This window comes from Agelaius tricolor, unplaced genomic scaffold, assembly GCF_023055355.1.
Source record: "Agelaius tricolor isolate 1412-34295 unplaced genomic scaffold, bAgeTri1.0.p SCAF_10, whole genome shotgun sequence".
In the NCBI taxonomy this organism is placed as follows: Eukaryota; Metazoa; Chordata; class Aves; order Passeriformes; family Icteridae; genus Agelaius; species Agelaius tricolor.
The window spans coordinates 29,528,763-29,554,945 of NW_027269270.1; the positions used below are offsets into that span (position 1 = coordinate 29,528,763).

At 41.7% G+C, this 26,183-nt stretch overlaps 2 protein-coding genes across 5 annotated transcripts in view; one reads left to right on the forward strand and one right to left on the reverse strand.

Annotated features, from left to right (window-relative positions):
- Positions 1 to 17,839, forward strand: part of MGAT5 (alpha-1,6-mannosylglycoprotein 6-beta-N-acetylglucosaminyltransferase) — a 112,244-nt gene extending 94,405 nt beyond the window's left edge. For all 4 annotated transcript variants that reach the window (XM_071435426.1, XM_071435427.1, XM_071435425.1 and 1 more), the window contains 5 exons: positions 3,270 to 3,416; positions 6,061 to 6,177; positions 6,943 to 7,017; positions 9,456 to 9,613; positions 10,635 to 17,839. In XM_071435426.1, coding sequence (XP_071291527.1) covers positions 3,270 to 3,416; positions 6,061 to 6,177; positions 6,943 to 7,017; positions 9,456 to 9,613; positions 10,635 to 10,833 — 696 coding nt within the window. In that variant the 3' untranslated portion in view covers positions 10,834 to 17,839. The remainder of the gene's footprint in view (positions 1 to 3,269; positions 3,417 to 6,060; positions 6,178 to 6,942; positions 7,018 to 9,455; positions 9,614 to 10,634) is intronic.
- A 5,739-nt stretch (positions 17,840 to 23,578) lies between these two features.
- TMEM163 (transmembrane protein 163) overlaps positions 23,579 to 26,183 on the reverse strand; it is an 88,214-nt gene continuing 85,609 nt past the window's right edge. The window contains exon 8 of the mRNA XM_071435437.1: positions 23,579 to 24,747. Coding sequence (XP_071291538.1) covers positions 24,687 to 24,747 — 61 coding nt within the window. The 3' untranslated portion in view covers positions 23,579 to 24,686. The remainder of the gene's footprint in view (positions 24,748 to 26,183) is intronic.

A 26,183-nucleotide genomic window follows, 5' to 3' on the forward strand; every position in this document is an offset into this window, starting at 1 on the left:
TATGAAAACCAAACTATTAAGGGTTTCAATTTTACTCAAGTTGAGCCAGTGATGTTGCAGACACAAATCCCCTTCTCTGCTCCATGCAGACCTACAGGCACAGACACACTGGGGCAGCAGCAGACCTTGCTAAAAAGGAACAGGGTAAAAAAAAAAACAACCCCACATTGCTGTTTCCATGATCATTCTATTTCTGTTTTTCTTGGCAGTTATCTCTTTTAGATAGACTTTTACAGTGTAACTTCCTTCTGGCAATCACCACATTCTGTGGGGTGTCAGCGTGCACAGCCAGCTGTGCCGTGTGCCCGCTTAGAGCTGTCGAGGAAAAATAATGGCTTTTGCTTTCAGAAACATTGGAAAGGTGAGAAAAATGCTCAAAAACAGATTATGAATTTTTTCCCAGCACTAATCAACCAGTAAAGCATAAAGCAATCTCCTCTGCATAGCAGTTCTGCTGCAGCTAACAGAATGAGATCTGGACTAATATTTTTTAGCCAGGTGTTCCCACTGTGGTGTTACCAACACAGTCACATTTGGAGTTTTGCAATATGGATCTTCAGCCCTAGGGTGCAGGTGCCTTCCCATGGTGGGCTGGGTTACCAGACCTCCATCTGATGAGAAATTACCCCAAGAGCCATAGTCAGCACCTGCAGTGTTGGAGGCAGCAGTGAACAGCCACATCACAAAATTAGGGGAGGCACAGCCTGGTGTAAATTTTCACTCTGTGGGACAGAGTGTCTTCCCCATAGCCTCATCTGTATTGAGGATGATGTTTGCTTCACTGGTACCTGAAAATAGTTGACTGTTATGTCTGCTTTTTTCTTTTTTTCATTTCTTTTTCAGTTAGTGACTTGCAGTATTTGCTGCATACTCTTAGGAAGTACCTTGCCAGATTGTTTTAGCCTTTCTGGAAATAACAAACTGCATGTAATTCAAAGGATTAGCAAATGAGAGCATTGTGAGTTACAGAAAAGGCCTGTGTACTCTAATACTTGCTCTTTTAATCATAATGAATGTGACTTTCTTGAGGCATGTAAGATATTTCTGTTTTGCTCTTTATAGCAGACAAAAATACTGACTCCCTAACCAAGGAAGGTTAATCATAGAGAGATTTGGGCTGAAAGGGACCTTAAAGATCATCTACTTCCACTCCCTGCCGTGGGCAAGGACACTTTATAAGGGACAGCTTTCTGGAGAAGGGTCTGGACTGAGTTTGGGAATTTCAGCTGGTTTGATGATGATGTGCTGGAGGGTGATAGAAGGGCTGCAAGAAGGATTTGAGGGGCTGCAGGCAGCTGTGAGCCAGGCTGCAGGCTCAGGCCACCAGGCAGCACACACACACACACACACACACCCTTTTCTAGGGATCAGACACATCCTTCTTTCTTCCTTCAAAGGAACAGTGCTGCTTAGAGGTGAGGTTGGAAAATGGATGGGAAACAGGTGGTAAGCTATCTATTATAGATTAAGTGATGGCACTGCTCTCAGTGCTGTCAAAACACAAACCCATGTTTCTTTTCCCATGGAGCTTCCTCCCAAATAAATGGACCAGTCAGACACAGAACTCAGCAGTGCACAGCAGCAGTTTATTAAAAAAGTGCAAAACTAAGCAAACAACCCAGCATTCCCTACATAACAGACAAACACAGGATCATAGGAGGAATTAATACTTCAGATAGGTTTAATTGCTGGTTCTCTGCTGGTTTTCTGCCTGAACTAAGGAGTAGTTTAAATAAATAATATTTTATGTGCAGACTGCATGAAATGGTTTCATGTCCTTAATTCATTGTTTTCAACAGATTACCTTTTTGTGAATTCCCTCTTTTGAGATTATACGTAGCATGCATTTCTCTGACTGAAAGCTGGTTTATTTTTTGCCATATATAAAACCAGAATTTATATAATTTGTCGTTAGTAGAAATAGCTTCCAGATCTTTTTATTATCAGCCACTAGACAGTTTCTGTAAGATTTAAATCTGTGAGAGAGTTGAGAAACTTTTTGCCACTTCTTTAACCTGAATATTGAGAACTGAAATTAGAATATTCAGCTCCGTGCAGTACAAATTGCATGTCCCCAGCTATGCTGAGAAGTGTTAACTTGCTTTTCTAAAATGAGCCAACTCTGAATTTATACTGTTGTTGCCATGGGCTGGGGAGGATTGATGCTGCAATGCCTCTGCAGGGCTGACTACAGGTTTATGCATCAATGTTAGCATCAGCTCCTAGGAAGAGCCTCCAGCTGTGAATGTTCTGTTATTGGGATTCATTTCTGTGTTGCACAAGATTTAATGCAGAATAGTATGCCTTGACCTCCTTGAATATGTGTCCTGATTGCATGACTCTCATAGTTATGAAGGTTGTGCTTTATTTTCCTGATAAAAGCAATAGATATATATATAGGTATATATACATATTGTTATGCAGCAGTACTGAGAAATTGCTGTTCCAACTCAGAGCTTGTAGTTCTCCCATTATACACAAACATTCAAATGTTTGTGCATAAAGAAGAATCCTATATTTAATTCAGGAAGTTTCATTATGTTTGGGCAGGAAAGGGGGTCAAGACTATTTTAGACAACTCAAAAAAAAAACCATTTAATGTATTTTCACTGGAGCAGAGCAGTGCCTTTTCTAGAGCACCTGGAATCTCAGCTGGTGGAGGAAAAGCTTTGGGATGGATTTTTGCTCTGGCTTCCCTTGGAGGCGCTGAACCCTCTGTAGGTTGAACCCTCTGAAGCCCCTGCAGGCTCTCGCTGCCTCCGTCCATTGTCGTGAGCTGCTGTTTGCTGCCACCTACCGTTTTAATTAGGAGCCTTAATTAGTGTCCCAGGAGCGTGTTGTGATGGCAAAGCCGGCGGCTTGGCTGGCTTGGCAATCAGGAAAACACTGGTGCAGCTGTTCCTGGAGATTGCTGCTTTAGAGCCTGGGCCTGTAGGAAAGCCCCAGCAGCTCCACTGCAACTCCAATCAAACCACCAATCTTTCCTCCTGCCCAAAAAAATCCCTAAAAGGGTCTGTTGTTGCCTCAGCTCCATGAAAAACCAGCTAGGCTTATTACAGGTGATGATTATCAAATGTGTTTTACAGGACATTCCATTACTGCTTGGGTGGGAGGTGGTGAGCTGCTGATTTTCTTCCATTTTCTTCTTACCATTGCATTTTCTTCAGGCTGGTACCTTTAGAATGTGTTTTTTTTGTTTCTTTTTCGCTAGCTCTTAGCTTTTTTGGGAATAACAAAAATTAAAATACCCTTTGTTTTGTATTTTTCAGCTGTTTGTTGGTCTTGGATTTCCATATGAAGGTCCAGCTCCCTTGGAGGCTATTGCCAATGGATGTGCTTTCCTAAATTTAAGATTTAACCCACCAAAAAGTAGCAAAAACACAGATTTTTTCAAAGGCAAACCTACACTCCGAGAGGTAAGCTCTATCAATATTGATAATTTTTTTATTGAAAATGCTTGTGGGTTTCCTTTTAGTAACAGAGTACAAGAGAAATTGCATTAATGTTCAAGGTTTATTGCCAGAGGCATGCAAGTGCTTTTTTCTTTAGTCATTGATAGGAGTATCAGTTCTTATTTTTGTAGAAAAACTAAAATGGTGTTGTTAGCACACTTCAATCTTTACCTCTAGGTTTGTTTTAGGTGCATTCTGCTACTTCTTATTGAGACATCATAAACTGAAGTTTCTTTTGGAAGCCTGATGTTCTGCCCAGGAACAGATCTGTGGTTTTGATACATCATTTGAAAGTGGTTTTATTTTGTTGAAGAAACAGACATTGCAGTGTACTGTGCAGGAAGTAAATAGGTGTTTAAGCAAATTATGAAAAGGGTATTTGTGGGTGGTTATGTGTGTTTTGGGATTTTTTTTTTTTCTTCAGAAAAGACCTGTTCAGGCACTGTTGAGTTAAGGTATTAATGGTCACCCACCGTGGTTGTGGTTAAATGCTGAAGACTTTTGCAGAACTGACTCTTGAAGAAAACAGGAAAACCAAACTCCCAAGCTTTTAGAACAGTCAGTGTGTTTAGGCTCTAGTGAGAGAAGACTGAAACTAAGTAAACTAACCCCTCATCCTGGCACTGACTTTGGAACATTTTCATTTATTCAGTGTAGGTAAAATTCAGCCTATACTTGTAAACATTTAATAGTCACAGAGCCATTTCTGACATCAGCTCTCATGTCTGTGGCCATGGCTTGCTCATAGGTGTATGTACATATATTCTTTATGTATTTACATCAAGGGAAAGCTCTCAGGTAACCTGCAGATGATTCAGGTTATGCTTGGGCCATTAAATTGTGTCCTGAGCAGCACCAGCTGGTTGATAAGCAGAAGACAGTTTCCCATTTTCAACCAGGAGCATAAAAAAAATTCTTTATAATTTTATGTTCCACAACTGTAATTGCCTTTCTTGTTATACACTGAATTCATATCCTATACAAGCTGAAGCTTGCCCCTTCTCTCAGTCTGTGTTGCTAACAAAGGAGACAGCAATAAGGGAATAAAAACCTGTTTAAAATTTCTCCTTGACACCTTTCAAGACTTTTCCTCTGTGAGTCCCTCAGTTTTTGTGTCATTTCCAGTTGTTCTGTGCCCAAACACCATAACTGGTCAGGCTCAGTAAATAATCTGAACCCATCTAAGAGCTTTGTGGGAATTTCAAGGCTTGGAATGCCATGATAAATCCTGCTGGCATGTGTCAGCACTAACAGAAATGCTGTATACCTGACTTGTACAGAAAATTAATCCTTATTGGCTGCTCAAATCCAAAGTATATCATATATATATATATATATATCCATACATTGCTGCCTTCACATGCCCTGCTGACCTATCCTGAGAGTACCATTTTCTCTGACTGGTCTTCACAACTGCATTTAGATCCAATTGCCAGTAATCCAGGTGCTGGTTCTTTGGGATTAAAAAACCCTTAAATGCTTCTTTCCGTTCTTCAAGTGCTAAAGAACAAAAGGAGCTTGTGTAGTTCTGTGACATGATTATCCATACAAGAATTTGAAGTCTGCCTTTTTGGTTTTGTAAAGTAACCTTTGCAAGTTGCTATTCCCCACAAGCAAAATGCAATGGCTATTTTTAATTGTTTTTTTTAATAATGAATGCAACAGTTTCTGGCAGATCAGAAGAAAAGATCAAGTACAGTGTATCTCCTAGTGCAGGAAAAGGTTCTTCCCCACAGTCCTGCTTCTGCAATGTCTTTTTATCCTAACTACAGCATAAATTGGCAGCTGTATAAACACTGCCTATAAACAACCTATCCTGTGGGGTTTTTTGGTATTTATTGAAAATGCAGGTTTTTTCTGAGACTGGTGTGAACCACTTCTCTCTTCTGTAGCTTTGGCTCCCTTTTGTGTGTTCATGTGCATGTTCTCACTCCTGGGTGACCAGTCACAAAAAATACATATTGAGCTGTCCTGCTAGTTCTGAAAGCAACTCTGATACAGCTTTTCTTAGTTACCCTCTTGGGGATTCATTGATATTATTTTCTGACCAAGTGATGAGCAAAATATTGGTTATCACTCTTGGTGAGGTCGTGTTACTCTTCTCTCAATCATGAGAGTCAGAATTAATCCCTAGTTTTTAAAATTATTCTTTCTTCACTGTTGCTCACAGAACTCTGGAAATGTTTGCCATTTGAAGGATGCAGGGTGAGGATGACATCTCTGGGAGCCAGCCATGCAGGTCTAAGCAGGACTTGTGGCAGTGAGAGGCTGTGAAGAAGGAGGGTGGCTCTGTGAATGAGCTGTGGGGAAGCAGGGCTGTGCTGCAAGTAATTGCAGTAAACATCAAGTCTTCTGTGATGTGGGTCTTGGTGAGGCTTGAAGGCACAAATTAGAGGTGCACATATCTGACTTGTGATCTGTGTTATCTGATTTTCAGTTTTCCAACTAAATTCACCCTCTAAATTTAAAGAGAAAAATCTGAAAAGTAACTCAGAAGGAATGAGGCTAAGTGTTGTGTTCTAACTGATTAATCCAAGTCTGATGAAGAGAGTGAGAGGCAAAGATATCTTTACACATTAATTTTTACCAATATAATTTCTTCTTTCAGTTGACCTCTCAGCATCCCTATGCTGAAGTTTACATTGGGAAACCCCATGTGTGGACTGTGGACATCAATGATCTTTCTGAGGTTGAGAGGGCTGTGAAATCCATTTTGAATCAAAAGGTGAGAAATGTGTCTTCAATTTGCTGTCAATTTGCACTTGAGTGTGGAGTGTGTACTGCACATACAGTGCTTCCTAATGTTAGTCTAATGAGTGCTGCATTTTGGTAGGATATTGAAGAAAAAATGGGTATTCCATATCTATGGTATTGAAATTCTCATGTTTTAGTACTGGATATTGCAGGTTCTTGAAAAAAATGAGTGAATTTGTATAGAAATGAGGATTTCACATGTGAATTTTACAGCAATCTGTGTTTTCTGTGCATTCAGTGAGGAAGTTTCATTGTTGATTCTTAGAGCATTGCAGGCTCTGCACTGCTCCACTCTGAGTTTGTAGCCTTGAGATTCCCAGAGAAGTGCTTGTGCACTGACAGTGAGGAATGGCAATGAGGGCACTTCAAGGGGGGAAGAGTATGAAGGAATTTTCAAAGGTACCACATTCTGTTTTGTCACTTCAGCTTCAAAACTGAAACTTAGTTAAAACAGGAGCTCTGGAATCCCAGAGGGTCTCAGACTAGCCTTACATCTGCCACTTTGCAGTGTACCCTGAGTTTCCATAAAGATAGTCATGGAGCAATTATTACTGCCTTTAAACAGGAGAAAAATCAGCTAAAGCTGCTGATGGTTTTGTAAAATTATTTTTTAATGAGTTTATTAGTACTTTTTGTTGCTATAATGGAGTATTTGGACCAGAAGCTACATCACAGAGTACACAATGAAGGTGATTGAAACAAAAACCCCTCTAACCTTAACACACTGTCTCCACAGATTGACCCTTATTTGCCCTATGAATTTACCTGTGAGGGAATGCTTCAGAGGATGAATGCCTTTATTGAAAAACAGGTATGAACTTCTGTTTTGGATGACTCTTGGATTATGTTGGAAAGGGAGGACCATCTCCATTTTAAAGTTTCTCAGTGTTGCTGCTGTCCAAGTAGGAATAGTAGCTGTGCAGACCTTGGCATCGTAAGAAAGCAGAAAGGCCAAGCAATTTTTCAGTGTGTATGTGACTTCCTTAGCTGTGTGCACACATAAAAGCTTTGGATCAAGAAGGATCACTTAAATACAGAGGTACTTTTTGATGGAATTGCAGTCTCCTTGCAGAATTGCAGCCTCTGGGCAGATTTTTCAAGTATTTAGTTTCAATCAATAAAGATTTAAATGGTTTGGAACCCAGTTACTTAAAGGACTTTTGGTCCCTGGGCATTACTGCCAGCTGAGAGCAGCAGAAGATGTTCAGTTGAGTAATAAACTGCAGGGATTTACTTGGGATCCTGGTTTCTAGAAATTGTGTGTTTGCTTGGACTCCTGCCCAAGCCAGATCTGTTGCAGTAGCCAGCTCTGCCTTTTGTTCTGGCTGCTGCAGAGCAGAGATAGGAATAACCTTTATCTCTGATATGTCATTTCATTGCCAGCATTTCTTTCAAGGGCACTGGACATCTGTCTGCCCTTGTATTTTTGAAGGTGGGTGCTGTTAAAGACAGTCCTAAAGAATAACACAGCTCCAGGTCAGGAGGGTAGTTAACACAGCAGAGCTATTCCCACTTTCCTGCCAATAAACACTTTAAGCTTTTTGCTTCTGTATTGATGACAAAACCTGTAAAAGTATCACTGCTTTTGATTATTCTACCCAAGTTAGAATTGGGAGTTTTTGTCAATTAGGAAGAAATGGAGCTCAATGTAAGAGAGAAAAAGACAAGAGGTGGCACCTGTGGCTGAAACCTGTCTCTTCCCTCTGGCCCACCCCCAAGGGCTAAGCCCTCCCTTGTACTTCTCAGAAAACCACAGGATATTGTAATTTTGTTCATTGCTTTGACTAATTGTCAAAAGCTGGTGGTGTTTCACAGCTCCCAGGATGCTCGAGCACAATTTTTAGCTGCATGTACTTAGCACTTTGCCTAATTATCATGTCAGATGAACCAAAAATAAAAAGCAAAAATAGAGATTGAGACCTTATTTTGATAAGTTTGTGGTGAAGGCAGGAAGAACAGAGAAAGCAGCACAAGCTTGAAATGGGAACAAAGATGCTGGAATAAAGAATTTGTTAAATAATAATGGTTAAATAAAGTTAAATAATGGTTAGATAATAATTGGTTAAATAAAGATGCTGGAATAAACCACTGGTTCAGTGGTTTGTGGTTGCCCATGACAGTGGAGTCTTCAGGGGATGTTTAGTGTGAAGAGATGGGCCAGATACACTGGGCAGCTGGTCACTGTGGACAGTGGAACTGCAGCATTTAAAGGTGCCCAGAGTTCCCCCTCTGGGGCCTTGGCAGTGGGTCAGGAGGGAGGACAATGTTCACAAGAAAGGTTTGGTGACCTCCCTGTCCCTTCAGACCCAGCAGCTGGGCTGAAGGCCTGTATGGTCTGTGAGACCTCTGGGCTGTGGCTGCACACCCTGCAGTGTCACCTTCAGCTGCCTCAAACCAGCCTGGTCTCCAAGCTGCTCCATCCTGGCAGAGCCCTGGCCCTGCCAGCTGCCCAGTGTGGCTGCTGGGTCACAGCATCCCTGCTGAGCCCATCCCTGCTCCTGTTTGCTCTGTGGCTGCACACACACTTGTGTCTGCTCTGCGAGGCACCAGCAGGGGCTGGGAACCAGAGGGAGCAGGGATTGCTTCAGTTTTGGCACTGGCATCAAAGGAGCAGCCAGGCAAGCATGGCCCAAGCAGCAGGGACTCCCTGCTGCAGGTCTGGGAGCTGCTGGGGGAGGCAGGCTGGGCTGAGGGAACAGACATACTGACTCTGAAAGATGTGGCCAAGCAGAGAAGTTGATAACCCAGCAGAAAATGTTTGAGCAGGACTCTGTGAGGTCAGAAAACTGACTTGGCTCAGCTGAGCCCCAGAGCTTGGCAAAGGGAGTGAGAACATTCAGCCAAGAGCAAGAAAAGACAGATGAAGGAGGACACCTCCTTTGGTCTCACCTTGAAATTTGTGGGTCCCCTCCAACTCAGGATACTTTGTGATTCATGATAGTATAGTATTCCATTTGTGGTTAGACCTGGAAGTATGAAAACTTCCTCCTTCAGCAGAGGAAATCAAAACAGAATGAAAAAAGCTCAAGCTGATCTTGAGAACTGGCAAATGAATTTGGGGGCTTTGGGTCACAGTGAGGGGATCAGTTCACACAAGTTTTGGTTTTGTCCAGAGAAGCAAACCATGATGGTCCAGACCCAAATTATTTGATCACCTTTTGGTGAGAGTTGCCAAATGCTAAAACACAGTGTGAGTATTGTGCAATGTTGTCTGAACACATCATAACAAAACATGATCTGTCACTGCAGGATTTCTGTCACGGGCAGGTGATGTGGCCCCCATTAAGTGCCCTTCAAGTCAAAATTGCTGAACCTGGAAAATCCTGTAAGCAAGTTTGTCAGGAAAGCCAGCTCATCTGTGAGCCTTCCTTCTTCCAGCATCTTAACAAGGACAAAGCTCTGCTTAGGTAAGTATTTCTAGCACAAGTATGTTGTTTGGTCTCTTTATTGCACTGGTTTTTGCCACACTTGGAATTTAAAGCACAAGTTCTGTGAGAAGGGAAGGTGGGGAGAGAGCAGCTCTGGCTGGAGGTGTTAGTGCAGATGTGTAAAACTCACCAGCTGTGCATTAAGGAAAGGAATGCTGCTTTGGGATGCTCTTTGGAAATGTGTCTGTGTTCCTCTCAGAGTGAAAACAAAGTCCTCAGAACCCCAGCAGCAAATTGGCTGCTGGGGTATCTGCTTTCCAGGTTTTCCATCCCCACTTTTTGCTAAATTACGTTGGAGAAGATTTTGGTGTTTGTATTTTCTTTGAGAAGTTGTAATTTCCAGTGGAGCTCAAAAGCAGCTCATATAAAAACTTTCTTTTCTAGCTGTCTAGACAAAATCATAATCCTGTGGAAAAAAACCCATCTGTTAAATGCTGAAGGTTACCAATGTTTCCAGAATAAGTGAAAACAAGGTTTTGCTGGAATTGCTACCCTGGTGCTTAAGCTTTGTGGTCACAAATGGCAACTGGCATTTTTCATTTTCTGCTGGCTGGTTCCTGGGAGCTGCAGGTCCTGTTCCATCCCTTATCCCCACAGTCCAGCTCACCCACCTCCAGCTGGCTCTGTGGGGCTTCCCTGGGGAAGAGACTTCCTGAAATTAAAGAGAATATCTCCTGATTTCAGATTCTTTGAGTCTGTCCTACTGAAAATCCACGGTGTATTTAAATATTAGGTTTTGGGGAATAGTCAAAAGCAGTTTTTTTCTCTTTAACTTCTTTTGTTAATCTTCAGGAAGCAGCAAAGCTGTAAAGGCTGCACTGCCCTCTGCAGAGAGAATCTGTACAGCAGAAAAGTCATGTTCTGGAAAGCTGCACTTGTAAATGCACTCAGTTTAGGACATAGTAGTGCAGGGTTTGTTATTTTTAGTGAGGAAGGTTGAAAGCTGTACCAAACTGCCATGACCTCAGGTGTGATGCAGATGCCATGCTTTGCTTTTTAGGTATAATATCGAATGTCTCACCATGGAGTCTGCAAACGATATCCTGGTCCCCTCTTTTGATGGAAGGAGGAAGCACTGTGTTTTCCAAGGTGACCTGCTACTGTTCAGCTGTGCTGGCTCCCACCCTGCCCACAGAAGGATCTGCCCCTGCAGGGACTATATCAAGGGGCAGGTTGCACTCTGCAAGGACTGCCTATAGCAGCAGCAGGGCTGCTCCCAGCTGGGCACAACCAGAGTCCTTTGGAGAGGAGATCCTTAGTACTCCCTGCACTTTGGTCCAGGTTTTCCACTGCAGGCAGAGCTATCATTGCTGGGCAGAATTATCTACTAAGAGAGGAGGGATTCATAATAAAACAGCTGTAACTGATCTTTTCTTCCTGTAAGGACATTTGCAGTGTCACTCTTCAGATTCCTTCAGCTGTTTGCGAAGAGAAACGAGTCTCGTGTTCAACAGTGATTTGAAGATGACTGCACAGAATAGTTTGTAGAAAATTTCCAGACCCATCAAACTTCTGTTTTTGTTGTTTGGGTGAAGTGTTTTCTATTTTTTTAATGAGTTAGGACATCCCCCATCATGGTTAGCTAAAGGATCTCAACTTCATTCCAGGTAGAAAATTGAAAAAAAGTGTGCTTGAGGGAAGGGATGCTGGGGAAGGAGGACTAACATTTTATTCAAGGTGCACTGGTTTGGGTACAGCTTTGGCTTGAATGGCTACAAAGTGGTTTAGTTCCCAAGAACTTGGAATAATGAGAGAGCTCTGTACCCTGCCATTGGGTTATTTGGGCCCAGTTGTTGTTTTGGTTTTTTTTCCTTTTTTTAAAATTAAACATTTGTATACAACAAGGTATTGTGTGCATCACAGCTGCTGCACCAGAGCAGCCTAAGCAGAGTGTCACAAATGAGCAAATAGGCAGTTGCCAGCATGTGACACATCTTGGTGACTGCACAGCTCACTGGGCTTGTGGCATTCCTCAGTGTGGAAAAGCTACAAAAACACACAACCATTTTTGGAATGGACTCATCACAGTTTACTGGTCCCATTTAGGGAGTAATCCTCAGAATTTGCCCACGCTTCTGTTGTAGTCTGTCTACTAGAAATTCTGTGTGAAGCAAAAAGTATCAGCATCATTGGAGCAATATTATCCTTAGAGCCTCAGTTTGCTACGGCTTCCAGTAGTTCAAGTGTTGCTGAATGACATAGAAAGGTTAAACTCAGCTAACTACAATTATTGTATGGTAGAAATGTAAAATGTCTTCACAACTAGCTAGGTTTTTAAAGAGAAATTTTTTTCTGGAGAACAAGTAAGAGGAGACGAAGAGCAGAAAAGAAAAGAATTATTCAGTCCTCTTGGGTTCTTTGATTTTTTTTCTGGCTTTAGGGGGCTGCTTGTTCCTTGTTTCTTCCCTTTTGATCAGGCACACCCATAACAAATTTAGAAGAAAACAAATCAGGAGTTCAGAATTTAAATCAAGATTGGGTTTTGGGTTTTTTTTGAGAGAAGCAAGTTAACTCCTCTGAACTGCCTTCTTTTCACAGAAGTAATTTTTGTTATTTTCAGCAGAAGGTGACATGCTTGACAGCACCATTTGTAGTCAGGAAGTTACATGTTAAGATTAGTGAGAAACAAATCTGCAGTCAGAGTCTGTAGGTTTGCAGTGTGGACATGCTCTCACCATGCTGGAATAAAACCTCAAATCAGGACAGATTTTTTTTTTTTCCATAAAGATTACCAGGTAGTATGAAAGGCAGAGATGCTTTACATTTTCCTTTCTCGGACATATCTGCTTGGTTCAGATTTTTCTGGTAAGCAGTGTTCATTATCTATGTGGGAACATTGATGGATGTGGTGACCTACCAAAGACCAGGCAAGGGAGATGCTATTGCACTGTGGATAAATCCTCCAGAACAGTCTGTGTTTTAAATTCCAATTTTAAATCAGTGAATGAGCCTTTTCAAGCATTTGGTTTCCTGCCTCAACACTCCTGACAGTGTTACCCTGTAACACTCCATAACATCCCTCTGCACAACACAGGAGGTTGTTGAGTATCCAAAAAGGAGCTGTGGGAGCTGTTGAACAGCAGGGTCACCAGGATCTGGGTTTGATGATGTGAAAATCTGCTGTATTTTAGATTAATTTTCCAGAAACAGAACAGCTGGGTTCTCTAATGGGAGGCAAAATTTTTGTATGAAAAGAAAACAAATGCAAACCAGTATGAAAATCCCTCCTGTTGCCACAGCTCAGCATTTGCTTCAGTCAGCACAAATGTAGTTTACCATAGTTTCACTGCCCTGGAAAAGCTGGGGGAGGACAATTGGAAATGGGTCTGAGCAGGCACAACAATTCATTCTGTATTTATATAAAATATCCCCTGCATACCTGTGCATATTTGTGCAACTAGAAAATGCTGCCTATCACAGTGTATGAACTTCCAGCTGGTGCTGAAAGTAAAGGCAAGAGCAGGACTTGTCTTCAGCCTGATGTTTTTCAGGCAGGAATTGATTTTGAACTGGGATATCACAGAATTATGTTGGAAACAAAGATTTGTGCGTGTGCACTTCAAGGGTGCAAAAGGTGGGTTCTGCTGTAGTGTAATTCTTTGCTGTAAATACATGTGTGCTTGCTTCCCCCTGCTGCAAGGCCCACATGGCAATACATACTGCATTTCATTTTGCCTCTAAACCTTTAAAGATGGGAGGGGTTTGGTATTTGTTATTATAACATTTTCTGGTCTAGTGCTTTGCTCAATGCTAAGTTTGCCTTTACCACAGCAGGGAGAGTTTATTATAAGCTGTTTTCTCATGCTGTAGCACTGTTTCTAGTCTGCTGAACTGAATTGTGCATTCTGGCAAAAATGCAACAGCAGCACCAATGCCGCTTGCGTTTCAGCCAGGGACAGAACATCCAAATTGGCTTCAGTGTCAGGTCTCTGATCTTATGTCCACTGAAACCTCTAGAGAAGACTCATTAATCTTGAAGGATAACAAATCAAGACCTACAGCTTGATGTAAAAGGAGACTATCATGAGAACTGTAAGTGCATAGACTCTGCAAGCCTTGCTCACTGAGCTCCACACCCTCCCCGTCACAGCCGCCTCCCCTCGTGCAGTGAGAAATTAGTGAATCCTTCTGCAGATCAACACTCAGGCAAATCCATGTGGGACTAGTGAAGAGTTTGAGTTATTTACTACAACCTGTTTGAGATAACTACATTTCAGGCTAGGGGGCAGCTTTCTGTTCAAGTTCCATGACTATTTTCTTTCCTAATTGAAGAAGAAAGGTGTGTAGTCCTGTTCTTGCACTCCAGCAAGGCCATCAGAGAGGGGACTGTGCTGCTCTTTTCAGTCTCACAGCAGAGCTTGCAGCTTCCTGTGCTCAGAAGTCAGGTTTTTGCATGACTGCATTTGAATATATTGATCTGCGATTGATGGGGAAAAAAAATGTCAAAAGTTGAATACCTAAATCATTTTACAAGCTTTTAAACATATCTCTCATATCAAGACATTCTTTGTTTTAAAATTTTGTATTTTTGTATGTGACCTAGTTTTTTTCAAAAATCTTGTTCCTACGGGATTAGAAAACTTGAGAGAAGCATTTACATATTTATTAAAATTAACATAAAAGGCTTGCCTTTGAAAGGTAAAGTTGGTAAATACACACTGTTTAAAAATGCCAATAAAAACCTCATTTATTTCATATATGCAAGTTGATTTGCACATGTATAAATAGAGTTGCTTTTTGCATTTTTTGCTTAGTTTCTATGTTTCTTTTTGTAATTTATAGTTGCAGCAGTGTGTTTGCTTGTTCATATCAGATTATGTTTCTACAAATATTTAATGTTTATGTGCCTTTTTTACTTTCTTTGGGGTTTGGATATGTGTTTGGAATATGGACACTGTCTGAACAATATAATGGAACACTAATTCCAGGTAAATTGTGCTCATGACTCTACAACTTAGTGGTGTGAATTTTGAATGTTTTTTAGTAGTGAAGAAATCTGTTCTAAAACTATATAAGGCTTAATAAGATAAAAGATACTATAACTTTTAATAATTCCTGCAAAACATTGCTTCTGCAAGCAGAATGCAATTTAGTGAGAATCTGTGATTTGGCATGAGAGCTCCTGCTGGGACAGGATGTCTGTTCAATGACCAGGGAGCAAAGGAAAGCCATTAACATTCCCCAGGGAGACAATGATAACAGAAAACCTCCAGGAACAGCTGATTTGATGGGCAGGGAAATTGAAGATCCAGAATGAGGTTTGGGAGGTGTTGGTTTTTCAGATAAAGCTGTCTCTGCATGGACGTACACAGGGCGGTTCCTGGTGCTACCAGAGAATATTGGCCTTTTATCACAGCTGAACTGGCAGCTCTCAGTGAGCAGGGCCTGGTCAGCTTATTGCAGATGGATTTCCTTTTTTGTGCTACTACTTTTCTGCAGCAGAATTTTGCAAAGCAGCTGCTGATCAGATTTCAGTAGGGATGGGCTTGTAGCCAGAGCCAGGACTCTGCACCTTCCCAGCTACACTCTGCTCCAGCTACTTTATGTCAGCTTTTGCACCTTGCTGATTATCAAGGATTCAGATTCATTGAAAATTTCTCTTGATATCATCAGCTCCAAATCAGGCTGTCATGTTGTACCACTGTCCTTTAAAATCCTAGGCAGCATCCTTGATTTGTCCTTAATACAAAAGCCATTCCCTCCCCCCTCAGAGTGCATGGCCCATCTGAACTGCAAAGGGATTTCTGAGTTTGCAGCACTGTTCATGTAAACAAAACCCAAATTGCTTTCTCAGGTATGTCTTTTGCTCAGAGTTCATTTCAGGACCAGACTTTGCCAGTAAAATAAATTAACTGGGATGAGTTGGGCTGGATATAATCTCATCCAAGCCTCATTAACTTAGTGACTCCCCCTGGCTTCAGTGATAGCACAACTCCTCCATTAATGTTTCTTAAAATTAAAGGATCAGCCCTCCCTTTTTAATAAGTGTAAAGCACTGTACCTTAAATGATAAAGACCAAACACTTCCAGGGCATATTATTCACATATCAGCAACCAGATTTTCTTGCTGTCACAATATAGATCAGCTCTAAATTGATGTTACTGATTAATTATTAAGGTATCAGTTGAAAATGTGGTTAAATTGCTGATCAGTCAACAGTTGGGAGTCTGAGGGATTAAATTTTTTATTGTTTCTTTTTAGAGAGACCAGGAGTTATCAGTTTCTGATTTCCCAGTCTTTTTTCCAGGGGTGCCAACATTTGGCATGGCTGTTTCCTTGTGATGTTTGTCCTGCAGCTGCTATGCCTTCAATTTCTCACTTGTGATCTCTTTCCATCTCCTTTGGCCCCATTGTTGTAGGGATTGCTGTAAACTCCAGGAGAACAATGCACTGACAGATGTGTTTTCATTGGAGCTGAAATGGCCAGGGACATATAGAGGATTTGATTGAGATCTGCTTTAATAATATTGTTGTGAATGTAACATCAAAACACACCATTTTATGGGCAGTGACTTAAATCTCATCCACACACTTTCAAGCAGTTCTGTAGGGTTTTTTTTTAATTAGTTTGCAACTTCCAAATATATTTAAATGGAATGTGTAAACAGCAACTCCATGTATCAAGTGTAAAATGTTTACTGTAGGAATGTGTTGAAAATAGCAGAGGCTGGACCCCAGAGTGCCTCAGTTTTGAGGCATCATTCATTGTTCTTTCTTCCAGGAAAAGCAACAAAGTGCAACCATTGCTGATGTGCCTTGCACACTGGGTCCTGTTCATTTTGAACAATGTCATCCTTTGCATATTCATGTAATTAGAACACATAAAAGTGTGTTTTAATTCAGCAGACCTCTCTCAAGAGCACTAAGCCACTTCTTTATTAAATGAGTAAATAAAACCAGGTCCTAAAAGTTTTGATAAAATGAGTAATAACTTCACCCTCAACACACAGAAACTGCTTTAAAAAATCAGTTGTGCTCAAGTGATTGAAACCCTTCTCTCTGCTGGGCAGTTCAGTGCAGGTGCAATTTGCTAAAGTGAGCTGTGCATGGGACCAGAATTTGCCACCTCGTGTAAGGGCTCACAGAAGCATTGAGGACCCTGCTGTCCCCATGGCCACCAAAGCACGTGGCTGCTTCTGGTGCAGGAGAACACATCTGTATTGTCACTGCAAACACAGCCCTGGGTCCTGCAGGAGCCACAAATCCTTGGCTTTAAGGAGAGCATGTAAATAATGCCTGGCATTTCCTGGAGCCATCCAGGGCATCAAGTGCATGAAACACGACCTGGCTCAGGCTCCAGCAGCTGCAAAGTAGTTTGAAGTATCAAATAGGCACATGATAAATCAAGTTAAATTGCTGTCTGAAGGCAGTTAATTTTAATGGTGTAATACCCAGAACTAATTTATGTTCATTATCAGGTCTGTTGCAGTACAGTGACAGTGAAAAATATTTTTAAGGAGTCGTGAGTTTAATTTGGTTTTTGCAAGGAATGCAGGAGAGGAGGAGGAAATGGCAGTTTTTACCAAAGGAAAGAAAAGAGTAAATTTTGTGAGAAAAGTTACCCTGAAGATTCTAAGAGAGCCAAAAGAAAAATATCAGGGAGTATTTACAAAGCAAATTTGGGCTTGGAGACTTTGATCCCCCTGAGCTTGCTGAGCTGACCACTGCAGGGAGATTCTCCAGAGTGCTATTTGAGGCAGCTCTTTGGGTCTGCATCATTCCCTGCAGGAGTCTCCCTCCTCATGGGTGAAGAGGGTCAGAGTCTGAATAAGCCCTGTAGCAGTGTAAATTGGGAAAAACCCTACTAAATTCACTGGAAGTAAAATACTGCTTTTTGTAAACAATAATGTGGAGTCAATGAGGGGTTTAAATGGACACAAGAACTTCAGGATCAGGCTGGTACTGTGGGGTGTTTGGTTTGAATTCTCCCCTAATAGGTTAATCCTTTGTTTTATTTCAGTGATTGTGTTCCACTATATTACATTCAAGCAGTTGGGTTCAAACAGAACAGAACGCAGTGGTTCAGATACTGCCAAGTTCCTGGGGTTCAATAGGATGGGATTTTTTTTTTATTTTTTTTTTTTTTAGAACAGTAAATGTCTGTACTTTAATGGCATAGAAAACTGCTTTGTTTTCACTGTTGTAGAAAAAAAAAACTAGGGAGAATTTATTTTTCAATAAACTTTTTTCTTGTGTGATTTGGATTTATGATTGCTTTGTGCTTAAATGGGAATGCCATGAGCTGCCTTTTATCCCAAACTGCATTTCTGGGGCTTCTTCCAACTCTGCAGCTGGGTGTTTCTATTGCTGCCCCACCTGTGCACAGGTAAGTCCCACACCACAGCCAGCAGAACATCAGGTGAGTGATGAACTGTTGGCTTTGTTTTGTTTTAAACCTGGGTTCTAAAATTGGATAATGGGTTACATCAAGCCTCCTCTGAGGAGGCAGCTTTGTCACAGCAGTAGTTAGAAATTCCTGCTTTCCTATAAATTTACAGCACACGCTGAATTTACAGCACACTGTAAATTTGAGAGAGAGGGAAAGTGAGACTGAATTGCAGTGGCTCTCAGGCCTGCAAGACCTCCTGGCACAATACACTGTGGAGCTGAAAGATGGAGCTACTCTGTGGTAAATAGCAGCTTTAGAGAGCATTCTCCTGCAGGATCCAACTTAACATGCTAAGCACTCAGGAATGAAACATTTACATGAGGAACAAGGGCTCAGGCATGGAGCTTTGGCTCATGTGGGATTGGGGTGTGCATTCAGTGCCCTCAAGAGGTGCCACATGAAATCACCTTGGCAGCTCTGCAGAAATTCAAATGTTCAGGGTGAAACTTCTCCAGAGGAGCTGTCAGGGTATTTCAGTGGCACCCATTCTGCTGACAGGCCTTTTCTGCCCACCTCAGGTCTTGTTAGCCCAGCCAAGAGTGAGGGAAGGGCTGTCTGTTGTCAGCTGCTGGGAATGTGGAGAGGTTTTGGTGGAGGCATCCAAGAGTAATAGAGCAATTAATGCAGGAGCAGTATGCAGTGGAAAGAATAATATTAAAAAAAAAAAAAAAAAAAGACAGTTCTTTATCTGTTTAAAAAATGTCCATTTGTAGCACAGTTTCTATGTATTAAAAAAAAAAACCATGACTACACTGGAAAGAAGCAACAGCTCATTTTTTTCAGCATTACCTTTTTCTACTAAGTTTGTTGAGGTTTTGTTTTTTTGTTTTTAATGTGGCCACACGTGAGTACTGTAGAATCAGAAGAGTACAAAAGTCAGTAACTATCACGTTGAGATGCCTTGTGTTGTCCCTCTCCCAGTGAATGACACACACCCTGGTGAGCAAGAGCATAAATGAAGATGTCAAACAGATGCCTGCAGGCTGGCAGAGGTTTCTGGGGTGGGTTTGGATATCCACTTGGCCAGTCTCTTCCCTGGGGAGTCCTGTGCATTGTGGCTACAGAAGGTGGTTTTTCCACTGTGCAGTGCTGCTGCAAGAGCCTTTTATGGCTGTTTCAGTGAGGAAAAGTATGTGAATATCCTTCACCACTTGCCCCTTTTTATGGTCCTTGGCATACTTCCCCTTGGACTAAATTGGGTGAAAATGTTGTTGGTTCTGTGTTGCTGTTCAACACACCACAATTTCCAAATGTTTCCTACCATCAAAATGAATTAGTGGAGGACACTGCTCATTCAGGCTCTTGTTCTGCTTATTTTTGGAAACGTTTTCCTTCCTGTTTCATTCCCTTAATTGTTGTTCAGATTTGACATCTAAAAAGCTGAAGAGACATCTGTAAAATGGTGAGCAGCTAGAGTTACATGTGGGCTGTGTTGCAATCATATAATGGAAAAAAAAAAAGCTATGAAAATTGGAACTTGGAATAAAAAATACACCATGCAGCTGTATTGGAAAGCTCCTTTGGGGGAGCTTAAATACTGGATACTTCAACTCTCACATGCTTAGACTGGGTTTAGTCAAACTCCAGCTGGTAGAGAGTCCACAGATGGAAACGTTTTGCTGGGACTTTGTGCTGCTCTCAAAACACTTCCCCTCAGTGTGCAAGAGCTGGAGCACCCACTCTGCTGCCTCACACTCCCCTCTATTTGTGTTTATGCTTGTCAGGACTTGTTATTTTATTTTATTGATAGTGGAGATTGCATTTAGCTGCAATCTAGGTAGTAAATCCTTGTAGCAAAAAAACCTGGGACCGGTTTGCAGAGAACAGACTGCAGCTCTTTGGTCTCACCGTGTCCTGCCTTGCTTGGGAGCCTTGGCTTGGGGATCCTTGCTCCTGCAGGAACTCAGGGAAGCACTGCCTGGCTGAAGACATCTGCTTGTGAGGAGAGACACATCAAAGCAAACCAGTGCTGCACAACAATGCTGCAAGAGTGAAAACTCCAAAGAAAATGGACTGAGGTGAGAGCCTTTGGTGGCTCAGCAGGTAACAGCTGGTGCTTCCATTGAAAGTACAGGGGATCTTGGAAGGGAAGCTGCCAAATCCCCAGAGACCCCTCCTGGCTTTAATTCCCTCCTCACCTCCATAGGAGGGTGGAATTGGTGTGATCAGGGTGGAATTTGTGTGATCAGCTGCAGGCTCGGGTTCTGCCCAGTGACAGGAGGTTGGCATTGTCACTTGGCCTGTTTAACAGGAGCTGCCTCCACTCCTTGCTCCGTGGTGAGGTGAGGGGTGACAATAATCCCTAGAGCCTGTGTCAGCAAGAGGTGAGCTCAGAAGGGTGCTGGGTTTGGTGCCACCAGTGGGAGCTGACAAAATGGGATGTTTCCCAGCTGCTTGCCAAACTAACGTGGAAGAAAATGTACTTTGAGCCTGCCTGCAGCTGGATGGTGGTGCTGGTGTCAGCCCCTGCAGGACCTGAGCTCTGAGCTTCCCTTCTCCTGCAGCTCCTGGTGAGTGGGCTGGAGGCTTGGGGGCAGCTGTGCCCACTGAACAGGGAAAAAGCAGGAACTGTTCAGTGCCACCCCCAACACCAATCCCGTGGCTGAGAGGAAAACAGCAGCTCCCAGCCTTGGGGGAACAGGAGAGGGAAACACCCCTGGCTGCTCTGTTACTGCATTAATTATGCTCTCACATTGCATAACCTGGCCCCATGTGCCAGGCCACAGGAATGTGTTTTTGTGTGCTGCTCCTGAGCAGTTCCTGGTCCTGGATGAACACAGCCAGAGGTGCAGGGATGGCTCTTTCACAGCTCCTCTCGGTGGCAGCACACCCAGCACGGGCAGAGAGGTGAGAAATCACTGCCAGCACAGCAGAACTGTGTGGAACCCCTGTGGGCAGCATCTACACAGGTCCATGAATTCCAGGGACAATCTCTGTTCAAGGAGCTTCCTCAGCTCTTCATTTGACTGCCAAGGAAAATGTGTTGTCAGATTGGGAACAAACATTCCTGGTCTGCATATTATTAAGGTTTAATAGAGGGAGTGGATGACCTTGGGCTAGATGACCTTTAAAGATCCCTCCCACTCCAAACCATTCTGTTAATCCTTGTCCCATGGCCTAGCATTTCCATGAGTTGGGCCACAAAAAAGAATGCCAGAAATGCCTTCACTTTTTCCCAGGCAGCTGGGATTGCAGGAATGCAAGTGGTATTAGCAGTGGTGAGCACCTTTGTGGTACATTCCCAGCTGCAGGTGTACCTACAGCTGGATTTGCCCACATCTGAGGAGCTTCTTGTCTGGGATCTTTGCTTCAGGTCCATTCCTGGAATATCATCAGGGAGCTTCTTTTGTGGCTCTTTTTCCACCGTGGTTGGATGATGCTTATTTATGGTCTGCCTACTACAGCAAGAAGTAAAATGGAATAAATCAGCAGCAGATGTTAGTCTGGTGATTTTTTAAATGACAATCAAGATTCAAAAAAATCTGGCTTTTAGCTAAAAGTGAACATTATCATTTCCCATGCCTACCTGGTGTGTGTGGGTCATGGCTGGGGATTCAAGATTGCAGTTCCTGTAATCCTGACAGAGTTGTTGAGCTGCCTTCCCTGCTGAACAATATGGCCAGATTCAAAGCATCTACTCAGTGTCACAGTCACTTCCAGGGATTAATTTGCAATTCTGAGCTTGGCCAGACTTTGATAAGTGGCAGTTTGCAGGCTCATTCTGGCCAATGCTGTTCCTTGTGTGAGCACTGAGGCTCCTTCCTCGCACCCTGGGCACAACAAAGAGCCCCTGGCAGTGCTGAGGCTGCTGTGAGCACCAGGCAGGTTATTGTGGTGGCCAGTGCCAAGTTTCAGGTGATTAGTCCCAGTGCTTTTGAGCTGTTGCAGCTTTTGAAAAGTCCACCTTCCCTTAGCCTAGCTAGAAGCAAACCTGCCATCTCATAGTCAGAAAAAATCAACAGGCACTGACATTTAATAAAGCAAGCTCATCTAGGAACTGTTCCCTCTGAGGTGGCTGCTCGAGCAGTGTCACAAGAGATGGATGAGCAGTTGTTTTCTCTGCTATTGTCACATACCACACAGAGTCTCCTTTAAGCCAGGTGGCTTTATCACCATTTCTGAGAATCATTTTTTCCTGGACTTTATCAAGCATCACAAGGATTTCTGTTATTTTCTTGCATTTACCAGCAATTTACCAGGTGCTTTGAAGCACCTGTGGTAACTGAAAACTCTCTGCAATTGGTTTCAATGAGTCTGATAAGAGTATGATTAACTTGTTTGACCACATATCCTTTTCAGGTGTCTGTACTTAGAAACATCCTCAGAGCATTCCAGAGACATAAGGAAGTGTGAAACTTCATTAACTGAGTGTTTAACCTTCCTTTGTGCGTGAGCAGCACTGCTGTGCTCCTGTTTACACTCAGCATTCTAACAGGACTATTTCATGTTTCAGCTGGGTGTTGGTTTGAGTGTCCTGCATACTTTCAGTGGTTTAGGACTTTGGTGTGGCAAAGGTTATACCAGGAGCTCAGCCACCACCATGTCCCTTCTCAGTTTTCTGCATCAATGGGCACAAACAGGCTGCTGGACTGCAGCCCTGGGGAGCAGCACTTCTGTAGTTCTCAAATGTCATTCTCAAAATTCTCAATGGGACTGAGTGGGAATAAAGCCCTTGGGGAAGTGGAAAGGGGTAAACAGTATCAAGAAAACTAACAAACTCATGAAATGTCTAATATTGCTGGGTTCAGGCCCTGGCTCTGTGGTCCTGAGGCTGAAGACACCTGACAAACACTGCTAATACCAGCTCACAGCTCCCTTCATGGAACTGGTGTTAGAGAAAAACATAACAGGAAAAGCACAAGGGTCTTGGGGTGGCATTTGATATTTAAAAATCCACCTGTGCTGAATACAGTGAGCAGTCCTACACTTTCCAGTCCTTCTGGAGTCCTTGCTGAATGCTCCTCTGAAGTAGCTCCTTTGCAACTGGGTGACATTATCCTGTGACAGCAAGGCACAAGCAGCATCAGCACTCATAGCACCACTTTGCATACAAATATGAACTTAATTGATCCAAAACATGTGAAAACAAATGATAGCAGCAGGGCAAGCTTCGTTTTGCCATAAGGAATTCTGTATCAAGGCATGTTCTCTTTCCAATATTATCACTCTCATATGGGTACTGCCAGGTCAGGGAAACCACTGGGGGGTCTCTTCCAACACTGATCAGTGGGAGTGGGCATTTACTAGAGATCCTTAAGGACCTGGTCAAGTCACAGATGATGGGAAATGCAGTTTTTAACATCCCACTTGTGAAAAAAAAAACACTGTACATCCCTCACTGATCAGTCTAATTGTACATCTACTCTCATATCTGTAGTCTATTGTTATGTACTAGAAATGGGCATTTCTAGCTACTCACCTACTCACCATGGCCTTACTCCAAACTCTGCAGTGGTCTGTCCTATTTTTTATTCACCTGTGATAAATAGAAGCAACAACACTGATTCTCTTTTGTGAAAACAACCTGGAATACATCAAATAAAGAGAAAATGGCTATAGCCAGAGAATCCAGTTTAATAGCTGCTATACAGGAAGACTTTGTTCTATGATACATTCTGGAAATAGTTTTCAAATGTTACTTACAGATACTGTATAAAATAGATACCAGTTTTATTGATTATACATCAAGATTCTTCGATCATTTAACCTGCTATTAAGTAATATATAAGATGTGTGGTGGAAAGTGAGCAACACTTTACAGGACAATCTAAACCTAATAAATAGATCTGTATCTCACCATGAGATTGAGCCACTGCTGTGCCTTTGTCAGACTACAGAGCAACCACAACGTCACACACGCTGCTACAGCTGCAGATGGTAAAATAGGAGATGAAAATCCCATTCCTTGAGCAGCTCCTCTTCCCTGCATGACTTTTTTGGCTTTGGTCTGTACAGTAATACTGTGTGTGCTTGTTTGGTCCATGCAAAGCTATGAACAGTGTCTCATTCAGAAAAAATAGAATTTAAATTGAAGAGGTATCGTTTCAGTTAACTTGGGGGTAAAATGCAGAGTCTCTCTGATCACAGGAAGGGCAGTGCCTGCTCTTTCTGGCTGTCTATTTCAACAAGAGGGTGGAAGTAGCTACTTAGGTGTTTTAAGCAACACAGCTCTTGGTGTCCAGACTCTATGTAAGATACTCTTAGTCGAAGAGGTTAGCAAGGATTGTACTCCTGTTACAGCATGTGTTTGGGAAAATACAGGCCAGGGGAGAAAAAAAAAACTCCAAAACTCAAATCTGAAACTGGCACTTCTTTACCCACAGGCTTACCACACCATTGAGAACACTTTCACTCTGGAATATACAACATGGCAGCTGGGTTCAAGCTGCAAACTGCATGTTTTCTATTGTCACAGGAATCAATAGCATACTGGAAATAAATAAGGAAATTAAAAAAAAAACCAAAAAACCAAAACGCTGCGGTTTGGCTGAATCGCAAGCAGTGTGCACAATATGCCAGATTTACAGAGAGATTTCCCATTCAAACAAACTTCAACAGAAACAGACCACGGGGAAACAAACTGCATGTTCAGGAAAATACCATTGGCACCACTTGCCAGGACGCTGTGGCTTTACAGTCCTTGCAGGGAGAGGGCAGCACCTTCACTCGAACATCTCGTAGTGCCGCGTCTGCCTCACCCGGGGCACCATGTCCATGAGCAGCCTGCAGGGACAGCACAGAGCTCAGCTGGGACACAGCTGGTGCAAATAAACCCCTAAAGCTTAGAGGGTTATTAAGAAAACACCAAAAGTTAACCTATGGGTAATATAATATAATATAATATAATATAATATAATATAATATAATATAATATATCATTATAATATTATATAATACAAAACATAACATTATATACCTATTACCTAGGTATACGCATATAATATAATATAATATAATGTAATATAATGTAATATAATGTAATATAATGTAATATCATATAATATCATATAATATCATATAATAATATATATTATATATTATATTATATATTATATATTATATACTATATACTATATATTATATATTATATTGTATAATATATCATTATAATATTATATAATACAAAACATAACATTATATACCTATTACCTAGGTATACGCATATAATATAACAATATAATATAATAATATAATATAATATAATACAATGTATCTATTCAATATGCCTGTAAAAGAAAGCCTCACGTACATTATTTTCAAACAATGCTCATGATAGTATTTACCCAGACTTTATCACCTTATATCTAACTGGACATACCTTGTGATAACTCTAAATAATTACAACATAACTTTGTCACTTTCTGTTTAGTGATTATTCACAATCCTTCATAGAAAAATACACCTTGGGCCATCAATGAGATCCTTAGAATGACAACTCACCTGTAACTTTACTCAAATACTTCAAGAATCAAATGTTTTAAAGACATTACAAACACAAACATGTGTCATTTTTCCTCATTTGCCAAAATGTTGCCTGTGAAACCTAACTAAGACACAAGATGTTTCCTTTGATAATTTTGAATTAGTCTTGCAAACAGTACTTTCAGAAGCAGTTGTAAACCTCACTAAATACAATTCTTACAGCTATAGGGTGTGTTACACCACTAGTATCCACTACATAGCACTTTAAAATATATTTTTTTAAACAGAAAACAGTGAATGCCTAGTGTTATGTATATCCTAAAACAGGTGACACTATTAAAAGGATTTGATATATTTAAAGAAATGAAGATAAAGGATTTCATTTATTTAAGAATATAGATAACAGGCCAGCTGTAGTCCACCACACAAAGGATCATGCACAGGACGGGCCCAGAACGGAATATTTAAATATTCATGAATAAAAAAGAGCTCAGGTGGCATAAGAGCCTTTACAGCTTTCCAGAACAGTTAAGTTTTACAGTGGAAATTGTGATTATACCCAACCTATTTAAAAGTGGTACTCCTCATTAAAATGTTAATTGAATTTTCCAAGTTGAAAAAAAAAAAATAAACCCACACAGTTTCCAGCTGAGGGCTGACTGCAGCCTGGCCAAGGGCTGCATCTCAATGGGCATAATTCCAACTAAGATGCTCCATCTCCCACTTCCTCTTGTGGC